Source organism: Thunnus thynnus, chromosome 17 (assembly GCF_963924715.1).
Source record: "Thunnus thynnus chromosome 17, fThuThy2.1, whole genome shotgun sequence".
NCBI lineage: Eukaryota > Metazoa > Chordata > Actinopteri > Scombriformes > Scombridae > Thunnus > Thunnus thynnus.
The window spans coordinates 26,587,451-26,605,599 of NC_089533.1; the positions used below are offsets into that span (position 1 = coordinate 26,587,451).

General features: G+C 38.6%; 1 protein-coding gene across 1 annotated transcript; it reads left to right on the forward strand.

The window, feature by feature from the left end:
- Window positions 1-1,220: 1,220 nt before the first annotated feature.
- Window positions 1,221-17,770, forward strand: engase (endo-beta-N-acetylglucosaminidase). Its single transcript, XM_067615805.1, has 14 exons — window positions 1,221-2,600; window positions 3,451-3,530; window positions 3,706-3,907; window positions 4,495-4,643; window positions 4,793-4,947; window positions 5,962-6,110; window positions 6,353-6,524; window positions 9,036-9,142; window positions 9,292-9,403; window positions 10,584-10,771; window positions 10,881-11,023; window positions 12,103-12,190; window positions 13,419-13,530; window positions 14,607-17,770. Exons 1-14 carry the CDS (start codon window positions 2,500-2,502, stop codon window positions 15,006-15,008), a joined length of 2,160 nt encoding a protein of 719 aa, XP_067471906.1. The 5' UTR covers window positions 1,221-2,499; the 3' UTR covers window positions 15,009-17,770.
- The last annotated feature ends 379 nt before the right edge of the window (window positions 17,771-18,149 follow it).

Below are 18,149 nucleotides of genomic sequence, written 5' to 3' on the forward strand. Positions count from 1 at the left end.
CGGAAGACACCTCCTAAGGTGGTTGAGAATGACCAAGCCAAGATCCTGTGGGACCTCCAGATCCAGACTGACAAACTGGTGATGGCTAACCAACCGGACATCGTGTTGATTGACAAACAACAGAAGAAGGCAGTGGTGATAGATGTAGCAATCCCAAGCAACAGCAACATCAAGAAGAAGGAACACGAAAAGCTCGAAAAAATACCAAGGACTGAAAGAGTCTGAAAAAGATGTGGGGAGTAAAGGCAACAGTGGTACCAGTGGTAATGGGAGCACTGGGGGCTATAACCCACAAACTGGGAGAGTGGCTCCAGCAGATTCCAGGTACAACATCTGAGGTCTCTGTCCAGAAGTGCGCAGTCCTAGGAACAGCTAAGATACTGCACAGAACCCTCAAACTCCCAGGTCTCTGGTAGAGGACCTGAGCTTGAGGAAGACACACCACCATCCCCCATGGGAGGGGGGTGAGAAGGGGATTATTATATATATATATATATATATATATATATATATATATATATATATATATATATATATATATATATATGGAGCACAAAAAATAACATGAATAAAAAGATAAATAAATGTAGAAATACAGAAATGGCCTAAATAAAAGATTATTTATGTAAGTTTAGAAAATAAATCCAAGACATTAAAATTATTTCCTTTTTCATTACCAACATGTATTTATGTTTTATTTGTTTATGCTTATGTTATTTTTTTGCTCATATATCTATAATTTTTCTTTTATCTTGTCTCAATACATTTTATGTATTGAATTTTTAAATTTAATTTTAGAACTACTTTGTTTCATTATTATTATCTTATCCTTGTTCTACTTTTATTCTTATATGTCGCATTTGTGGGAGCAAACGCCAAGGCACATTCTTTGTATGATGCATATTTGGCTAATAAAGAGATTCTGATTTTGATGTCTTTTAAAAGCTAAAACACTTTGAACTATTGAAAGGTGTTACTATAATAAACCTGCCTTACCTTACTTTGCCTTCACTACTAACACTTCAGCTGACACCTCAACTCCTTTCAGTGCTTACACTTCAACAGCTGATACTTCGCAACACTTTAAGTGATTCAGCTTCAACCATAACTCTCATACAACAACTCGGGCATATAATTACATTAATTTTACATAATTACATAATTAAAATTGCATAATTACATTTGAAAACATTTTAACCTTTTTACATAGTTTTAAAAGCTCCAAACAACAAAAGAATTAAGACCTTTGATAAACTTAGAATGTTTCCGGTGCAATTCTTCATCTTTCGCTTGCACTTGTAAATTTATTCAAAAAATTTAGACTTTTTTAGCTCATTCATTTATTCTTGCAAGACTTTTAAATCTTGTTCACATATAGGGGATCATTCAGACTCATATAATAACATATATGTCTATGATGTGATCTAAATGCACCTAAGTTACTGACCTCACTGATTAATTGTAAGCTTACAACTTACAATTTCATTTAGCAGGGGCTTTATCCAGAGTGACTTACATCTGAGAGCTGATACAACACAAGCAGGGATCTAGTCAGGACAACAGAGAACAACATGAGAAAGTGTCATAAAGTGAAATTTTAGTCCTATGGGATGTAGGTGCCAACAGGCAGTGCACAGAGACAATGCATAGAGTGAATAGAAGCAGATTTTTTTTTTTTTTTTGGTTCTGAATGTTTGTTTTTTGTTTTGTACTTTTTTCTCTTCCTTCAGTCCAAGTGCAGGGGAGTTTGGGAAAGAGCTGGGTCTTTAGTCTTTTCTTAAAGACTGAGGGACTCTGCGGATTGAACAGAGTTTGGTAACTCATCCCACCACCAGGGGACTACAGAAGAGCAGCACACAGCACTGTTGTTTATGTACCCTGCGTTAACGCTCCTTTGGTCTCTTGCTGGAGACTAATCTCCTTCGAGTAAACGGGTCTGGTCTGCACAATAACAAAAGATTGGCTCCTTTGTCCAGCTGGCCTCAGTCCATCATCTCATGGACAACTAACTGCAAAATTCCTCTAAAACAAACAGTAATATAAACAAAGTCGCTAAACAGAGTTAACTGCAATGTAATATGCTAAAAACTAAACTTCATCAATAGCAATTTCTTTTAAAGAAACACAATAGTTTAAGGTACACGCATACAAAATAAGTGGGTGTTTTACATCGCTTGTTTAGTTACATGCTTTTGCAGGTTGTACATTCTGTATCATGGCTTTGTGTCACGTTTTGTTGGAGCTTTTTTTTTTTAATTTATCTACATTTTGCTTTCACTCTGAAGGAGTGGGGTCGGAAGTCCTAGCTGTCATTGGGTAAATGCTAGCTTAGATCATGAGTGTATTGGCTTGGATCAGCCGGGGGGACGAACTCTCGCGAGTGCGGTTAGGGTTAGTGTTAAGGTTAACGTACAAATCTCGCGAGATAGAGCAATCTGTTTCCTTGTTACTCGTACAGTCTGTGAATACTTCCATGGTTTCTCTGCTAAATGTGATGAAATGTCATCGACTGTGGATGTAAACAAGCTTCCCCTTAGAAGGAAACGTGAGGACGGAGGAGATAACGACGATGTGACAAGTGACACAACTGAACCCAGCCGGTATTGTTCTGCTCAGTTACTTCCAACACATGACAGCACTTACTAGCTGCTTGAGCTCCAAGCAGGCGCTTCTTCTTCTTCTTCTTCTTCTTTTTTTTTTTTTTTTAACTTATTTAGAGTTTTGACAATATTTACCAGCCTCAGTCACTTTCAGGGGTAGCTAGTTAGTGAGTTAATCTATTGCATCATAGCATTTTAAAACGAATAGGTCCATATCTACGTATTTTTACACTTTGAATCATTATCAACAGTGTTGCGAGGTAGAATAGAAAGTGGCCAATCTTGACAAATTTCTCTTCAAAGAAGGCAAAAATACATGTTGGTATTCCAGTAATTCATGTGTTTATAATAAGCCATCAAGTCTGCAGTTATAAATAAATCAAAATTGCTAATACAAGGATTGTGGTCAAGAGTTTCCACAGGCCTTTTCAAGAAGGTAAGCAAGAGGGGTTTTACACAATCTGCCAACCCAAAAGTTGTACTACTGGGTAAAAGGCCATCTAGAAAACATTAATAAGTGATTTATTAACCATTAATTTATGAACTGTTCATAAAGAGTATGTTAATATAAAGTTGTACCACAATGTTTAAATGGATGAAATTTGTATAATGTATCAGACATAACACAGCTCCATAAATTTGAGGGACTTACAAGAGATAGGTTTTTTAAAATGGTCAAAATCTGTGCAGCAGAGGCTGAAACATCCTGACTTTTAGTCCCTAGTATGGAATAATATCCAAAAACACTGGATCCTACAATTCCCATAAGGCAACTCAATAACATTGTCATTAGAAAAATGAAACATTGCACATTCATGGTATTTAACACATCATTTTGTTCTTTCACCAGGTTGACGTCTTGTTTGGATCAACCCATGGATTCAAGCAGTATCCATGAAGTCATCAAGTATATACGCTCACCACTATCAGGTTAGTGACTTCATCACCAGTGGTTCACCTGTTAAGACAGTCTAGACATCCAACTACAAGAAATTTGTCATGCTCCTCTTAAATGTTCCAGTGTTGCATCAACAACACACACTATCTGGTGAATGCCAACTGTATTTAAATATTAAATATTAAATAAATATCCTCTCCATCCTAGTCAAACATTATGATCTTGACACTACTGAACCAATCAGCTGTGGTCTTCAGAATTTGGATGAGCTGTTGTCCTGGAAACGAAGCGATGCAAATCCCTTTAACGTGGCAATTGTCCCTCTGGCGCCTCGGGAGCCTTCTCTGGCCAGTAGTCCACGTCGGACCTTGGTGTCTCATGACATGATGGGTGGCTACCTAGATGACAGGTATGGATGCATATTTAGGGCTAAATAAAAAGTTGGTGCCATAACAAAACTTGCCCCAGACCAATAGTACAAAGACACCGGTGTACGCATGCTTCTGGCCATGTAATGTATCTTTAAAGTCCCCCTCCACTCAAAAATCTGTTTTGCTCACTGTTGCTTCACTTTGATGTTTGAGCTTCATTGTGCAGAGTGATGTATGTGAAGAGTTTTCACATTCATCTGCTAAAGGAGGAAAGTTTACCTCAAATCTCAGTATAAAACGTCTACCTGCGCAGATGATTTGTGACATCACAAGTAGTTTGGAAGCCAATCACGATCAAGTACACAATTTACACAACTGTGGTGGTGAAATGTGGAGCCTGCAGTGCACATAGACTGAGAATGGACTTTCCAGTGAAGTAGGAGACATCTTGTGTCCAGCAAATGACTTCTCTCTAGGTATTGAGAAATCGATATTGTTTTGAACGGACACTGCACTAGTTCATTTCTAATGGAGATTACTGTATTCCCACTATCTTTCTTGATCTTGTACCTACAGTCACATCCATGTACTGTAACACCATGTCATGCTTTCTTCTGTTGTTAAGGTTTGTACAGGGGACAAACGCAGTAACTCCGTATGCCTTCTACCACTGGCAGTACATTGATATTTTCAACTACTTCACTCACAAAATGGTGACTATTCCTCCTGCTGTGTGGACCAATGCTGCACATAAACATGGAGTCGTCGTTCTTGGTGAGCCAAAACCCACCTGAAAATGTATTTTATATTTGAAATATCGGGTATCAAGATTTGAAAAAAATTCAGCTTTCATAATCAGGCTTCCTGTCCTTGTGTCTGCTCTGAAATATGACATCTCATGCTGCGATTGACCTGCTCTCCAGGTACGTTCATAACAGAGTGGACAGACGGAGCGGTGGCGTGCGAGGCCTTCCTAAAAGATGAGGAGTCTTACCGAGCAGTGGCTGATAAACTAGTACAGATCAGCCACTGTTATGGCTTCGACGGCTGGCTCATTAACATAGAGAACTTACTCAGTGTGAGTACGACTTTTATACAGGCCCTCACCACAATACAACCCATTGCTTACACTTACATGCTTAGACATTCTAACCAAGTGTTTAGATCTACTTCTAAGAAAGAATTTTACCATTTCTCATCAAGTTAAGCTCTTGCCAATGTTGCCAATGTTGATAGATAAACCATCATGACAGTTTAGCATTGTGTTTTCAGCCCCTCACTTGTGCATACATCCTTGGCAGTTAAATGTAAATAGGAAGCCCATCTAAACCAGTCCATGCTCCAGGCTTCAAGAGCTATATGCATTACACCAACATATCTTCTACTGTGTGTCAGCACAGAAAAAGGCGGTTAATTTTAGTTTAACATCCCTGCCTTGTCTGTTAAAACAGTATATAAGTAGCCCGAAAAAGAAGTATATGCTGCTTGCTGCTTTGAGTTCCGGTAACAGATGTTTTCTGGCTTGAATTGTATTACTCATTGTTAATGTCATGTACTTGTATTTGTATGTATTTATCTGTGGCTCAGCAGCTTGGTATGACTGCTGGTCAACATAGCCTAGTATTTATGAGCTGTGATCGAATTTCTTGCTCTGTTATAAAAGACACAGATCACACATCGATATTTTATTTCTACCACAGCTAGATGACTTTGAGACAAAACTTTGTTGCTGTGTGTACAATGATGCAGCTAAAAAAAAGTGCTTTGGTTATTTGGCTGACACAATGAGATTTGACAGGGGGGCTCATCAACTGATGATTCGAATCATTGAGGGGCAGTCGTAAAAGTTAGTATTATAGCACTGAAAGTAATTGTTTTGATTGTTAATTTCAATAAGTGTTAATCTGACCTATAACTTCCTTCTCTCGATAAAAATTAACAACAGTAATGCTCTAAAATTGACTCATAAACAGCATTAAAGATGTTACAGCAGACAGTGGATGTTCCTTGTCTTCAACATTTTTACCTTCATCATGTAGTATGTCATGTCCTGTAATGCAAACAGATTGTGCATGTTGCCCTCTGCTTTCAGGTGGTTGCGGTGAAGAACATGCCTTTGTTCCTGTGCTATCTGACGGACCAGATGCACGAGCGAGTCCCCGGCAGCCTGGTCCTGTGGTACGACAGCGTGATCGAGAACGGGCAGCTAAAATGGCAGAATGAACTAAACCAGTCCAACAGGTAGAGAAAGAAAGACATTTATGGCTTGATGCCTTCCAATCAGAAACCAGATATGACTAGTCAGGTCTGTCTGGAATGAAAATATCTTCTATGGTTTAAAAATGTTAAAATTAATATTATCTGGCCGTTTGGATCTTTAGACCTTACATTATTAAAGATGATTTTAATAATTTTGTCTGGTCATTAATAGCCAGGCTATCAAACACTTCTCCTCTTCATCCATATCCATCTCTCCATAACAGGATGTTTTTTGATGCTTGTGATGGCTTCTTCACCAACTACAACTGGACGGAGCAGAACCTGGAGTTGATGAAGAACTACAGTGGGATCCAAGGCCGCCAGGCTGACGTCTACATCGGAGTGGACGTGTTTGCCCGAGGCGAGGTGGTGGGAGGAATGTTTGAAACAAATAAGGTAGGCAGTGGGGATGATATGTGTCTGTTAATGAATATGAAGAACCTTGAGTTTGTGTGTAACCCCTCGGATTTATCTATTGACTCCCTGGAGAAGACACTGCAGTAGACAATACCAGTATTTTCATATTTTTAGCATGTTTTCTACATTTCACATATACTTTATATCAACGTTTTGCATTACATGCAGTAGATGTTCCGAAACATGCCGTTGTGTTTCTTTTTGAATTGTTCCATTCATTTCAGTGCAACGTGAAAAGACATGAGAGACCTTGCTTGAGTGAAGTTAATGTTGTGTAGTAATGCTGGTAAATGTGGAGACTGATCTGAAACATTGACACTGCTTTTCTACCACGGCTGTAGTCAGGATTTTTGAAATACTGGAGGTTCCCGCAGCAGAATCCCACCCACCAAAGAGGTTTTTGACTAGGCGCCAACCATACGTATACGTTTTTGCAGTATTTTAAAAAAAATCACAAGCTATCACATTTTATTTATTAATTTAACCGTTCAGTTATATTTTCTACAAATGATATCTCTCTACATCATGGTGTAAAAGCTGTCTCTATACTCACTTACAAGAACATAAAGAACACTATACAATTCTGGTGGAGAATACAAAATTTTTTTTTTTTTAATTTAGCACTTTTTGACCTAAAATCAGACAAATGTCTTTATGTTTAAAATATTTGATTAAAAAACCCCAAACACAATCAGCCACAATGGTAGAATGTAAACTCTATGAAGGAAAAGTAACACACACCAAGGGCTGATCACTGGAAGTAGACTTGAAAGTAGGAAAAGAGTGTCACACACTCTGACCTCATATACATTTCTCTTTTATTATAAGGTGAGGTCTGGTCTGTTAATATAGGCCACACCCTAGTAACACATCTGATGGCAATTATATAAGCATAATTATCACCAGGCCACACCTTGGTAACACATCTGATGGTGATTAGATAATCATGATTATCTAATCACCATCAGATGTGTTAGTAGGGTGTGGCCTATATCCACATACCAGTGCTTGTGTCCTACCATGACTGTTGATCTTGAAGGCCTGAGGGCCGAAACCTCATCTTAATAAAAGAGGAATGCATATGGAGCCAGAGTGAGCAAGACTTTTTTCCTATTCAGAATGTAAACTTGGTCATGCCATAATTCCTCATCATTCTGAAAGATACATTACCTTGGTGTCCTCAGTGACCCTGATTTCTATACAAACTAACACAACTTCAGCAGGAAAAGCCAACCTTACCTAACTCAAGCAGGTTTCATAGCATACTGAAATAAAGTGAAAATAATGGCAAAAATATGTTAAAAACACCAAACACTGCTAGTGTACCAGAAAATCAAATTTAACTAATTTTAACTATACTGAGCTTAGACTAAAAAGTCCAGATATTTTGGTGGGCATCTTAACCCCTGAGCTACAGGGGCACCCCCTTATCGTAGACTCTGAATCTTCAGAATGTTCTCTTTATTAATTTAGACTTGAGGCTAAAGGTTATTTTGACATCAGGCTCCTATATTTAACAACCTGCTTGAAGAACTTAGCCTAGCTACCCTTTAGATTTTAGATTACACCTATTATTGCCTTGAATTTTTGTACAGACATTCATGGTACCAAGAGAATGAATCCTAATGATTTTAGTGGCTTTTCTGTAAGTGCTGCCATGAGGTTGATTTGAGAGAAATCTCTGCATTACTGTATGGATTGCCATGAAATTTGGTAAACACATTCATGTTCCCCTCAGGATGAATTGTAGTAGAGTTGATAATCCCTTAACTTTTCATCAAGTGCCAACATCAGGTCAAAATATTTTGTCCGCTACTTCTGGTTCATGACCAGGAACCATCAGTCTGCACTGTGTTTAGTCCTAATTAGCTAATATTATCATGCTAACTTAAATGTAAAAGTGGTAAAAAAATGACCTGCTAAACATCAAAATGTTAACATTGTCATTGTGAGCATGTTAGCACGCTGATGTTAGCGTTTAGCTCAAAGCAGTTTGGTTCAGTACAGTCACACAGACCTGCTGGCTGTAGACTCCTAGTCTTCTTATAATAATATAATTATTTATATATCACTTTTCAAAGTTACAAAGTGCACAAAAGAAAGAAAAAATAATTAAAAACAGCAATTTAAAACAAAAAAAACCAAACAAGATCATAAAACAGGAAAATAAAATTAAGTTACATAAAAATATAAACTGTCAAAAGAAGGATAGTAAAACACAGCAATATATCCAACATTCATAAAAGCTTCCTGATAAAAAGGTATATAACATTTTCTATAACTACTATTAGTTATTGACATATTTATTTTACTCACTTTCCTTTTGAATCTGTCAACCAAATTTTCCTTTTTTTGTGTGTTTCACTTTTTAGAGTTTGATTTGTTGTCATCCAGATAAAGAGGACCACACACTATCCAGCCATCCGTCCGTCCATCCAGAATGGAACACATCACTGATAGCGTGCACCTTCTTGTTTTGCTTCTCTACAGGCACTAGAAATCATCCGAAAACACAACTTCTCTGCAGCCATCTTTGCTCCAGGCTGGGTGTACGAGACCCACGAAGATAAGACAGAATTCCGCAAGAATCAAGACAAGTGAGATCAACACAATATTTACACTGACTTAAATAGATACATAACTATTGGCTTACAAAGCAGAAGGAAAAGCTGAGGCAGTGTGTATTGGTTAATAAAGCAATGAATAGATTGAGACTGAGATGTTTTTGAACCTTTCTGGTCTGCAGGTTCTGGGCTCTTCTGTCAGACTACCTGTACATCCATCGGCCAGCCTCACCTCTCCCCTTCATTTCCTCCTTCTGCCAAGGCTTTGGGAAGGCTATCTACTGGAGAGGACAGGTACTGAAGTACATTACATTATTCTGTCATTGCTGTGCATTTGCTCCAAGTATTTAGTTTGCTTTTGTTGATTAAAATCACCAAATTGTCAGGGGAATGACATTACTCAGCTCAGCTTCCAAAACCCAATTTCCACCAAAATATCCAAAACTTTGAATGAAACTCCCACCTGTGCGTTGTGCGCTGCACTCACCACCAAAATAACACACAGATAAGCAAGATACTAAACTGCTTGAGCGCTGCCTGCACTTGTTATGCAACAAAAATAAGGCCCAGAGTCCTTATTAACCCAGAATCCATAGCTAATTAGGCCTACTTAAGACAGTCAGCACACAGCAGTTGACCAGCTTTTTGCAATCATTGAATTTAAGGCCCTTCTATACACTGTGCAAGTTTGTTGAACATTGACAATTGTGAGAAAAGCCAGGGTAAATATTTGGTCATCAGTCCTAAATAGCATTGTTAAATTCTGACTGTGTTTGAAATTTTGGACCAAATTCTCACAATGTGACTGCTGCTACAACCCACGTCTACAAACCTGTCAGAATATATAATGAAATGCACTCTGGTTTACACCAACATTATAAGCACCATCTTTGAATATAGTAAAAAAACAAAAAAAACAGATCAGTGCAATGGCAAAAGCTTGCACAGTCAAATTTTATTAGACCCATTTCACACAATGTGACATGAGATGAACTAGCAAGATCACTGAAGTCTGTCTGATAGATCTGAGCCACAGTGTGCCTTTGTTCATCCAGCCTCTGGGGTAAACATCACCTACTATTACACTTTACAGTATGTCTGATGTAAATGTAGACATCCCAGTATAAGGGAAATGTCCATAAATTACAAGATACCTTATATTTCCAAATAGTTAAAAGCTTGGTCCATCCATAATCCCAGTTTTCCACCATTACAAAGCCCTTCTGGTCTGGTCTACCTAAGAAGTCTGTGGGCCAACAACTGTTATTTCAGAGTTACCTCTGTGACACACTTGTTGGATATGAGTCTGCCTGTCAGACCTTTTAGATCACCTGGTACAGGCTTACTGGCTGTTGTAAGGGTTAAATTAAAAGTTGGGGAAGCTGTTTAATTTTTAATCTCCAAGCTGCTAGAATATGTGATACTTTGGATGTGCTCCAATATTAACATATTGTATTATTTTGCGTGTATGCAGTGTGAGGTGAATCGGAGCTGGTTCAACCTGACGGCCCAGGAGATCCAGCCCTTGTACTACCATAAGGAGCTGGAGGGCCAAGGCTGGCTGAGGAGCCGCGGCTGCCCGGAGGATGCCTGGAATGGAGGCTGCTCACTGCTGCTGGATGGCCTCATCCCTGCTGCTCACACATCTCCAGTTTCTGCCACGTATGTGTGTGTTTTTCTGCTCACCTTTACTTCATTTTCACCTACTGAAGAAAGCGAGTGTGTCTGCAATGGGCACCACTGTTCTTTGTGTCTGTTGTGTATCTTGCAGGATCTTCTCCCTCCATGTACCGCTTCCACACAAGACCCTAGTGAGCCTCATCTATAAGCCATCTGCTGGGATCACAGTCTCCCTGGAGCTCAAGACAACAGACGCCAGTCTTTGCACACACATGGACGTCCAGGATGTCAAATGTGAGTTTTTTACAGTCCGTCCATCAACCAAAACCCCCACAACAGCCCTGCAAAAGAAACCCAGCTATAATTAAATGTGAGGCAATTTTAAAGGGGCACTCCACCAATTTTACACATGGTAAGTGAGTCTGTCTTTTGTGGCTCAGGGAGCTTTTTAAAGTCTGAGGAAATAACTATAATGATGTCATAGTTATGTCATCAGGATTGGGGTTGAGACTTCAGATTTTTAACAGAAAGCCTGTGTTACACATGGGGGTATTGGAGTTGAAAAGACATGAGCATTTACCAGGCAGACAGGGTCTGATTACAGACACTATTGAGTTGCATTATGGGAAGTGTAGGATCCAGCAATTTGGAGCTTGACCTATATTAGCAGGTGCAAGTCATGATATCTTCGGACATTCTTTTTTAAATCTGTCTCTTGCAAGTCCCCAAACTTTATGGCAGGGTTTTCCCTGCCTTTGTATTAGTGGCCACCGCCTTTGATGAAAATTGTGATGTTGACGGAATGAAAAAGGTGGAACTCAACTGCGAGGGAAGTGCAGCACCCGGACAGTCTCCAGCGCGCACACGCTAGAGTTATCTTGTAATTCATCAACTTCATGTCAAACCATTTTCTGGGTTCTTAATACAAATACTGATACTGCAGAATTTGTTGTTTTGCTGATTTCCAACAGCATTTGATGCTCTGCGTTGTGAAATTTGTCTTTTTACATTTACATTTTACATTTTGTCATTTGCTTCATACAGCAATTTGGGGGTGATTGTTATGCTAATGATTATTATTATTATGCTAATAATCAAATCACAACACACAGCTACTTATGAACAGGCGGTATTCATGGAGTTGAAATGGGCAATTTACAAGTTTGTGCAATTTAGAGAGTTTGGTGAATCTGACTTGGAACAATAGTAGGAACAAGCCTCACAAAAAAACAACAACAGTAAGAGAGGTTTAGGATAAGAATACAAAAATGTTTTTGCATGAGGTCCACTGTATTTTTAGAATATCCAACTTATTGCCACTTATTATCCGGTTATTGCCAAGCACTAACTGTTTGTGTTTTTTATGTCTGTAGTAACTAGCACATTTCCTGAGGTCCTGGATGAAGAGCACCAGTTGCGTCAGCTGTGTGGGGACTTGAATCCAGAGGGTTGGGCTGTTAGGTGAGGCATTCTAACAAATAATATAAGTTGATGGACTCCATTACAGGGTCGTCTACAGGGTGCATCCCAAGTCTCTTAAATTGCATCCATGTTTCCCTCTCTTGCGTCTTTTCCTTGCTTCTTAGTCCCTCCCACTGTGGATGCAAGGAGAGAGGCAAGGAAACCAAGCAAGGAGAGAGGAAACGAGGAAATGTGTTTTTAGAGACATGAGATGTCCTCTCCTCTGAAGCGTCACGTGAAGTGACGTCTGTTTCTGATGACAGCGACAGCTGATCACAGCTGGATCAGCTGTCAGTCTGATTTAACAGCTGTAGAAACTTCTGATGGAGTTTGTGTCTGCACACATGCGCACTGTGCTGACACTAATAAAGATTCACAGTTATCACCGCTAGAGCAGCTGTTTCCTCTCTGCAGCCTATTACCTGTTTAACAAACACCTAAATAAAAACCTGCATTCTGCATTTATACTGTGTCCTGCTCAGAGGCACAGGAACCATTTCTACTCGCAGAATGCGTTTATACTATTTATTGATTATTTGTATTTTTTGATATGATCAGGGTGTCTTCTGAACACTGGAAAATATGTATTTGGCTAAACGTTTCAGGGAAAATGGAAATTATGAAACTAATATCAAACCCAACGCTCAGGAATTTTCAGCCCCACTGAATGGAAATGACGATAAATGATGTAAAATATAAATGTGTTTAACTGTTATTATGAATAAAGTTAAAGTCAAGAAGAGTCTGTCTGTCAGTAAGAAACAGTTTAATGGAGTAAATAACATCATGAAAAGAAAAATCTTTCTAATAAATGAAGAAAATTGTTTATGGTTCTTTTGTTGGTCAGACCGACAATTAAGGGATTTTTAACCATAAAACATAAAACTTGGGAATGATACACTTAAATTTAATCTATAATCTGTCTCCACTTTGCTATGAAACTGCAGTGATGTATCAGATCAGTCTGATCAGCTGCAGCGTCCAATCAATAACTGATATCCAATAAGGGGGTGTGTCGGCTCTCGTGTTTCCTTGCTCCTCGCTCCTCAGAGATCCCTCCTCGCTCCTCGACCCTCGCTCCTCGGAGCAGAAATAAGAGACTTGGGACGCCTGTCAAAACGGCGCGCCAGGAACAACTTCCGGTTTAGGCGAGGAGCGAGGAGAGATGAAATAAGAGACTTGAGATGTACCCTAAGTCTTTCTGTCCTCTTCATGTCACTGTGTGCAGGTGTTCGCAGTTGGATCTTCGTGGCTGTGCTCTCAGAGAAGTTTGTTTCAGCATCCAGCGGGATGGAGAGCCCCAGGACACACCTTTCACCTGCAGGGTGGGAGAAATCATGGTGAGACAGTGGCAGCTTGCAGTGTTCAAAGTGTTCTCTACACTGCATGTTGTTAGAGAGCTAGATAAAAGCTGCCACCGTAGACACATGTCCTGAATGAGGTGACAGAAGACCCTGTGATGTGACATGTTGACCACAACTATACAGCAGTACACATAAATACACTGTTTATTATTAGTGTGCTTGACCTCAGAGATGCTCTATTCTTGTTTTTATATCTTTATTTATTAGGACTGTCATTATGGACACTGATGTGAATTTGAGATATTTAACATTTTTTCCTACTAAAATGAACTCCTACATTGACATTTCAACTGCTTTCATCTCTTCAATGCTAACACTTCGAATGATGCTTCACCTGACGTCTTTCAGTTTATTCACTTGAACTGGCTCCAGTTTATTTCACTGTTGACTTCCACTTCCAGCTCAGTTGATCACCTTCAACTTCAACTGAGATCTCAACTCTTTTCATTGATTGAACTTCAGTTCCTTTCAACTCTTACATTTCAACTGATGCTTCAACTTCACTCTGTGCTTATACTTAAAGTGACACTTGAACTTCATTCAGGGCTTACCTTTAAACTCCTTTCACACTTCACAGTTCTTTCAACTTTCAATATTTGTATGTTGACTTCCACTTTAAACTTTCGGTTTTTCAGCTATTTCAGACTTCAGATGACATTTCTTCTTTCAATGCTTACATTTATAATTTTGCTTCAAGTCCTTTCAGGTCTCAGGTCTTCACCTCTTAACAACAACAAAAACATTTTCCTACCTCTGTTCAGGGTTTGAACTCACATTTGAACTGAAACTTCAATTTCTTTCAACACTTCCATTTTAATGGCTATTTCATCTTCTTTCAGTGTTTGCATTTCTACTGCCACTTCAACTGCTTCAAGATTTCAACTTTCAAATGTTTCAACTGCAAAATTTCAACAGCAAGCAGATTTACATTTTTCCTCAGAAAATGTGACATTTTGTATTTATAAATGTAATACACCTTAAACTGAAATACTTGACATTTCCTCCCTTTTTACTTGTTCTTGTCTGTCTCCTCCCCTGTCACTCTCTACAAGTTCCTGGATGTAGCCGGTCTGCAGGTGCCTCCTCAGATGGTTCAGGGTTTGTGCATATATGACGTGGTGTGGCTGCGTGGTGCTGGCACCTCACTGGAGTCCACCTCCCCCTGCCTGCACCTCAATGCCACTCTGCACTGGGACTTCCCAACTGACATCATACGCCACTTCAAGGTGTACTGGCGACAGCTGAGAGGACCCGATCCCCGAATCCCTGCAGGTCAGCTGGTTCTGGTGGGCCGGGCATATTCTAATCTGTTTAGGGTAACGGAGCTGGCAGTGCCGGAGCCCCCCGGCCTGCTGGAGCTGGTGGTGGAGCCAGTGATCAGGAAAGGCTTCCAGGTCCCAGAGAGCCACTGGGGAAGAAGAAGCCTCAGCTACTCAGAGGACTTGACACAATGACTTTGCACAAATGTTATCAGGCTGCTTCTCCTCGACTCTTCCATAAATGGTGCTGTAAGCGTGGCTCTGATGTTACACTCAACATTTCCAAGTTGGAGCACAATAGCCTACAAATTTTGTAGGAAAATGAAATGGAAAACTTAAGAATATGGAATGAAAGTCTGGGAATATTGAATGAAAGATATTTGCTTAAATGTGATGACATCAAACTGGCGCTATGTTTTGTTTCAAATAGGTAATGTTAGTCTATCACACAGGTCATACGTAGGTAGCTGTGAGCATTTATAAACCACTAGTTTGCAAGTGTTTACTGTGTATACTATGTATTTTTAACAGCAAGGACATCACCCAGATGATGATCTGATTCGATATTATGTCAACAAGTAAAGTGTCACTGGCAACTAAAGCATAATTAACGTTTTTAGGGTTATGTATACCGTAAGCAATTCCCAGCACTTGGTTAAAGGTAGGTAAGGATTTTAGTCTTGATTAAATATTGACAAAGTCAACAGTGACTATATGTGCTGACTTTGTCAATATTTAATCAAAACCATGACCTTTCCTTAATGTGATCCAAAGTGTTCTTGTGGTCTAAACCTGAACACATGCAGGGTACAGCATGTAAAGTCCAGTCTCCAGTGTCAAAGACCTGTGCTTTGAATGCTTGCCAACCACTCCAACCACATCTCCATGACTCTTTGTGAATAAGAAATGTTCTCGATGAACATACTATGCACATACTATGCACTATAATTATTCCTTTTTAAGTTGGATAACAATCAGCTTAATTAATCTTTGTTGATAATGGCTTATTTACAGCACACAACTCATTAAAATACACACACACGGTTTGTACAATCTGCATCTTCACTTTCATTCCATATTCTCAAGTTTCCCATTAAATTTTCTCATAAATAATTTCCTGAACGTCATGCTATATCCTGACTTCTCATCACTGTCTGGTTGACTACTGGTAAAAAGTGAGCCTACTGACCAAAGAACATAATGAACAGGATCATCTGCTTGAATTATTCTGTCAAGCTTTGTTTCACCCAGTTAAACCAATTCTAAATTGTCTTTTGACAGAAAAAAAACATTCCAACTGAAGGTCACCTTACTTGCTTTTTCTCAAGCTTTCAACCCTATCACATGGGGTCCTTATCAGTGGGGGTTTGCATAGTCGTTGTGTAAGCTTCACTTAAGCCAACACAGGTGAGAAGTACTGCAAGTGCTATAGATGAAATAATAACAGCTATGGAGCTCACATGTTAACAGATACATCCCCATGACAACTGAGCACACTCCATCCACAGATGAAGACCTTCTGATTATGGTTGAAAGCTTTTAAGAAGCCAGGAATAAAGGAATAGTTTGACATTTTGGGAAATACCATTATTTATGAAGTGTATTTCCCAATGTTGAGCTATTTGAAGATGAGATGTTGTAATATCAGTGATGTTATTGTTAACTGATTATCTATCTAGACTGAACAGATTTATATTGACTTAGTATGACTTATATAGATATAAATGCAATCAAGAAGATTAACTGTCTGATCTAACTGGCAATTATAAAACATCAGTATAACTAACCTACCAAGTATACATTTAGTATAGCAACAAATCATTATATGTGGGTCTGGTTCATTTCTTATGCAGTATATACACCTTTTGATTCACAAATGTGCTTTATAAACTGTATGTTAGATATATGTGTACAATACTAACTATTGAATGAAGTCAGACAATGTTCTGGTGAACATTAAGGAGAATGTTCAGCAAAAATTGTGTATAACTGAAGGAAATTTTCAAAAACTGTTCGGAAAGACTTTTTTGAAAATTGTTATAGAAGTATAAAACATACATGTAAGATTTGTTAACAGTACTAAAAGAAACCCACAAGATTTAAATTGTTTTATGAAGACATTGAGATTACTTCAAATACAGGAACTACCTTGTTGGATGTGTAGCTATGCAAGTAAAGATACTGTATGAAACGGATTTGCTAAGCTCTGTGTATAAATATTGATATGTGATGTCTTTGGCAACCTCAGCTACTCCACCACCTCACTATAATACAATACCCTACAATATGTGATCACCAGGAGTAGGGCTGGGCAATATATGAATATTAAATTGATATTGCGATATGAGACTAGATTTCATCTTAGATTTTGGATATTGTGATTTGGCATGGTGTTGTCTTTTCCTGGTTTTAAAGGCTGCATTACAGTGTTGTAATGATTGTTCTAGTTGTTTTATTATTTGCCTTTACCCATCACTGATGATGATTTTTCAAAAATCTCATTGTGTAAATATTTTGTGAAAGCACCATAGTCATCCTTACAATATCGTTGCAATATCGATAACGAGGTATTTGGTCAAAATTATCGTGATATTTGATTATGTCCATATGGCCCAGCCCTAACCAGGAGTTTATTTCAACTCAGTCATACTCAGAGGTAGTTCACTAAATGCAGTTCAGACATTTCAGTTTAACTTCTCATAACAGCTGGCAACACCAGTGATCATTCAGGTGCATCACTGTAAAGGAGTGAATGCTTGTGCAATTTTATATTTTTCTTAATTTAGATCAATTTGTCTTCATTTTGTCTCTCTGTTGATCATTGTGAAAAAAAGCATTATTCATTGTGATTCACTGTTTTACAAAAACATACTGAAAATGTCCAGGGAAGTGGGGGACAGAGTGAATACTTTTTATAGGCAATGTAAACAAATTAAAGCTGAAAGTCAGAACTTCAACCTCTATAGTATCTGTTTTATTTCACTACAAATGACTAAATACTAGCTGACTGTAAATAGAGCCATGCTAGCAGCTCTGTGAGGGTTTACTTGGGCACAGCTGTGATTTGACCTAAATGTTAATGCCAGCATGCAATTTCTATTTGTTTGGTATCCCTTTTCATGTCAGGAATGGGGTTTGACAGGCTGGCATATAATCTCCACTCTTTGGATGACTTACTTAGACAGTAAAATTCCTGTAATACCGGTATTTGTTTTCAATAATCAAATATCATCAACTTTTCCATGACATTGAGGCAGTTAATTTAGAGGTTAAAATCAGATCAACAAATTTTTATCTCCCTAAAAATGCAACAGTTAGTCTAAGAAAATGTGAAGA

Bases quoted from the DNA above. Each gene is read 5' to 3' on its own strand.
- engase (XM_067615805.1), top strand. From the start codon at position 2,500: ATGTCATCGACTGTGGATGTAAACAAGCTTCCCCTTAGAAGGAAACGT. The intron at 4,948-5,961 runs GTGAGTACGACT...CTCTGCTTTCAG, and splicing joins ACATAGAGAACTTACTCAGT to GTGGTTGCGGTGAAGAACAT. The intron at 13,531-14,606 runs GTGAGACAGTGG...ACTCTCTACAAG, and splicing joins GCAGGGTGGGAGAAATCATG to TTCCTGGATGTAGCCGGTCT.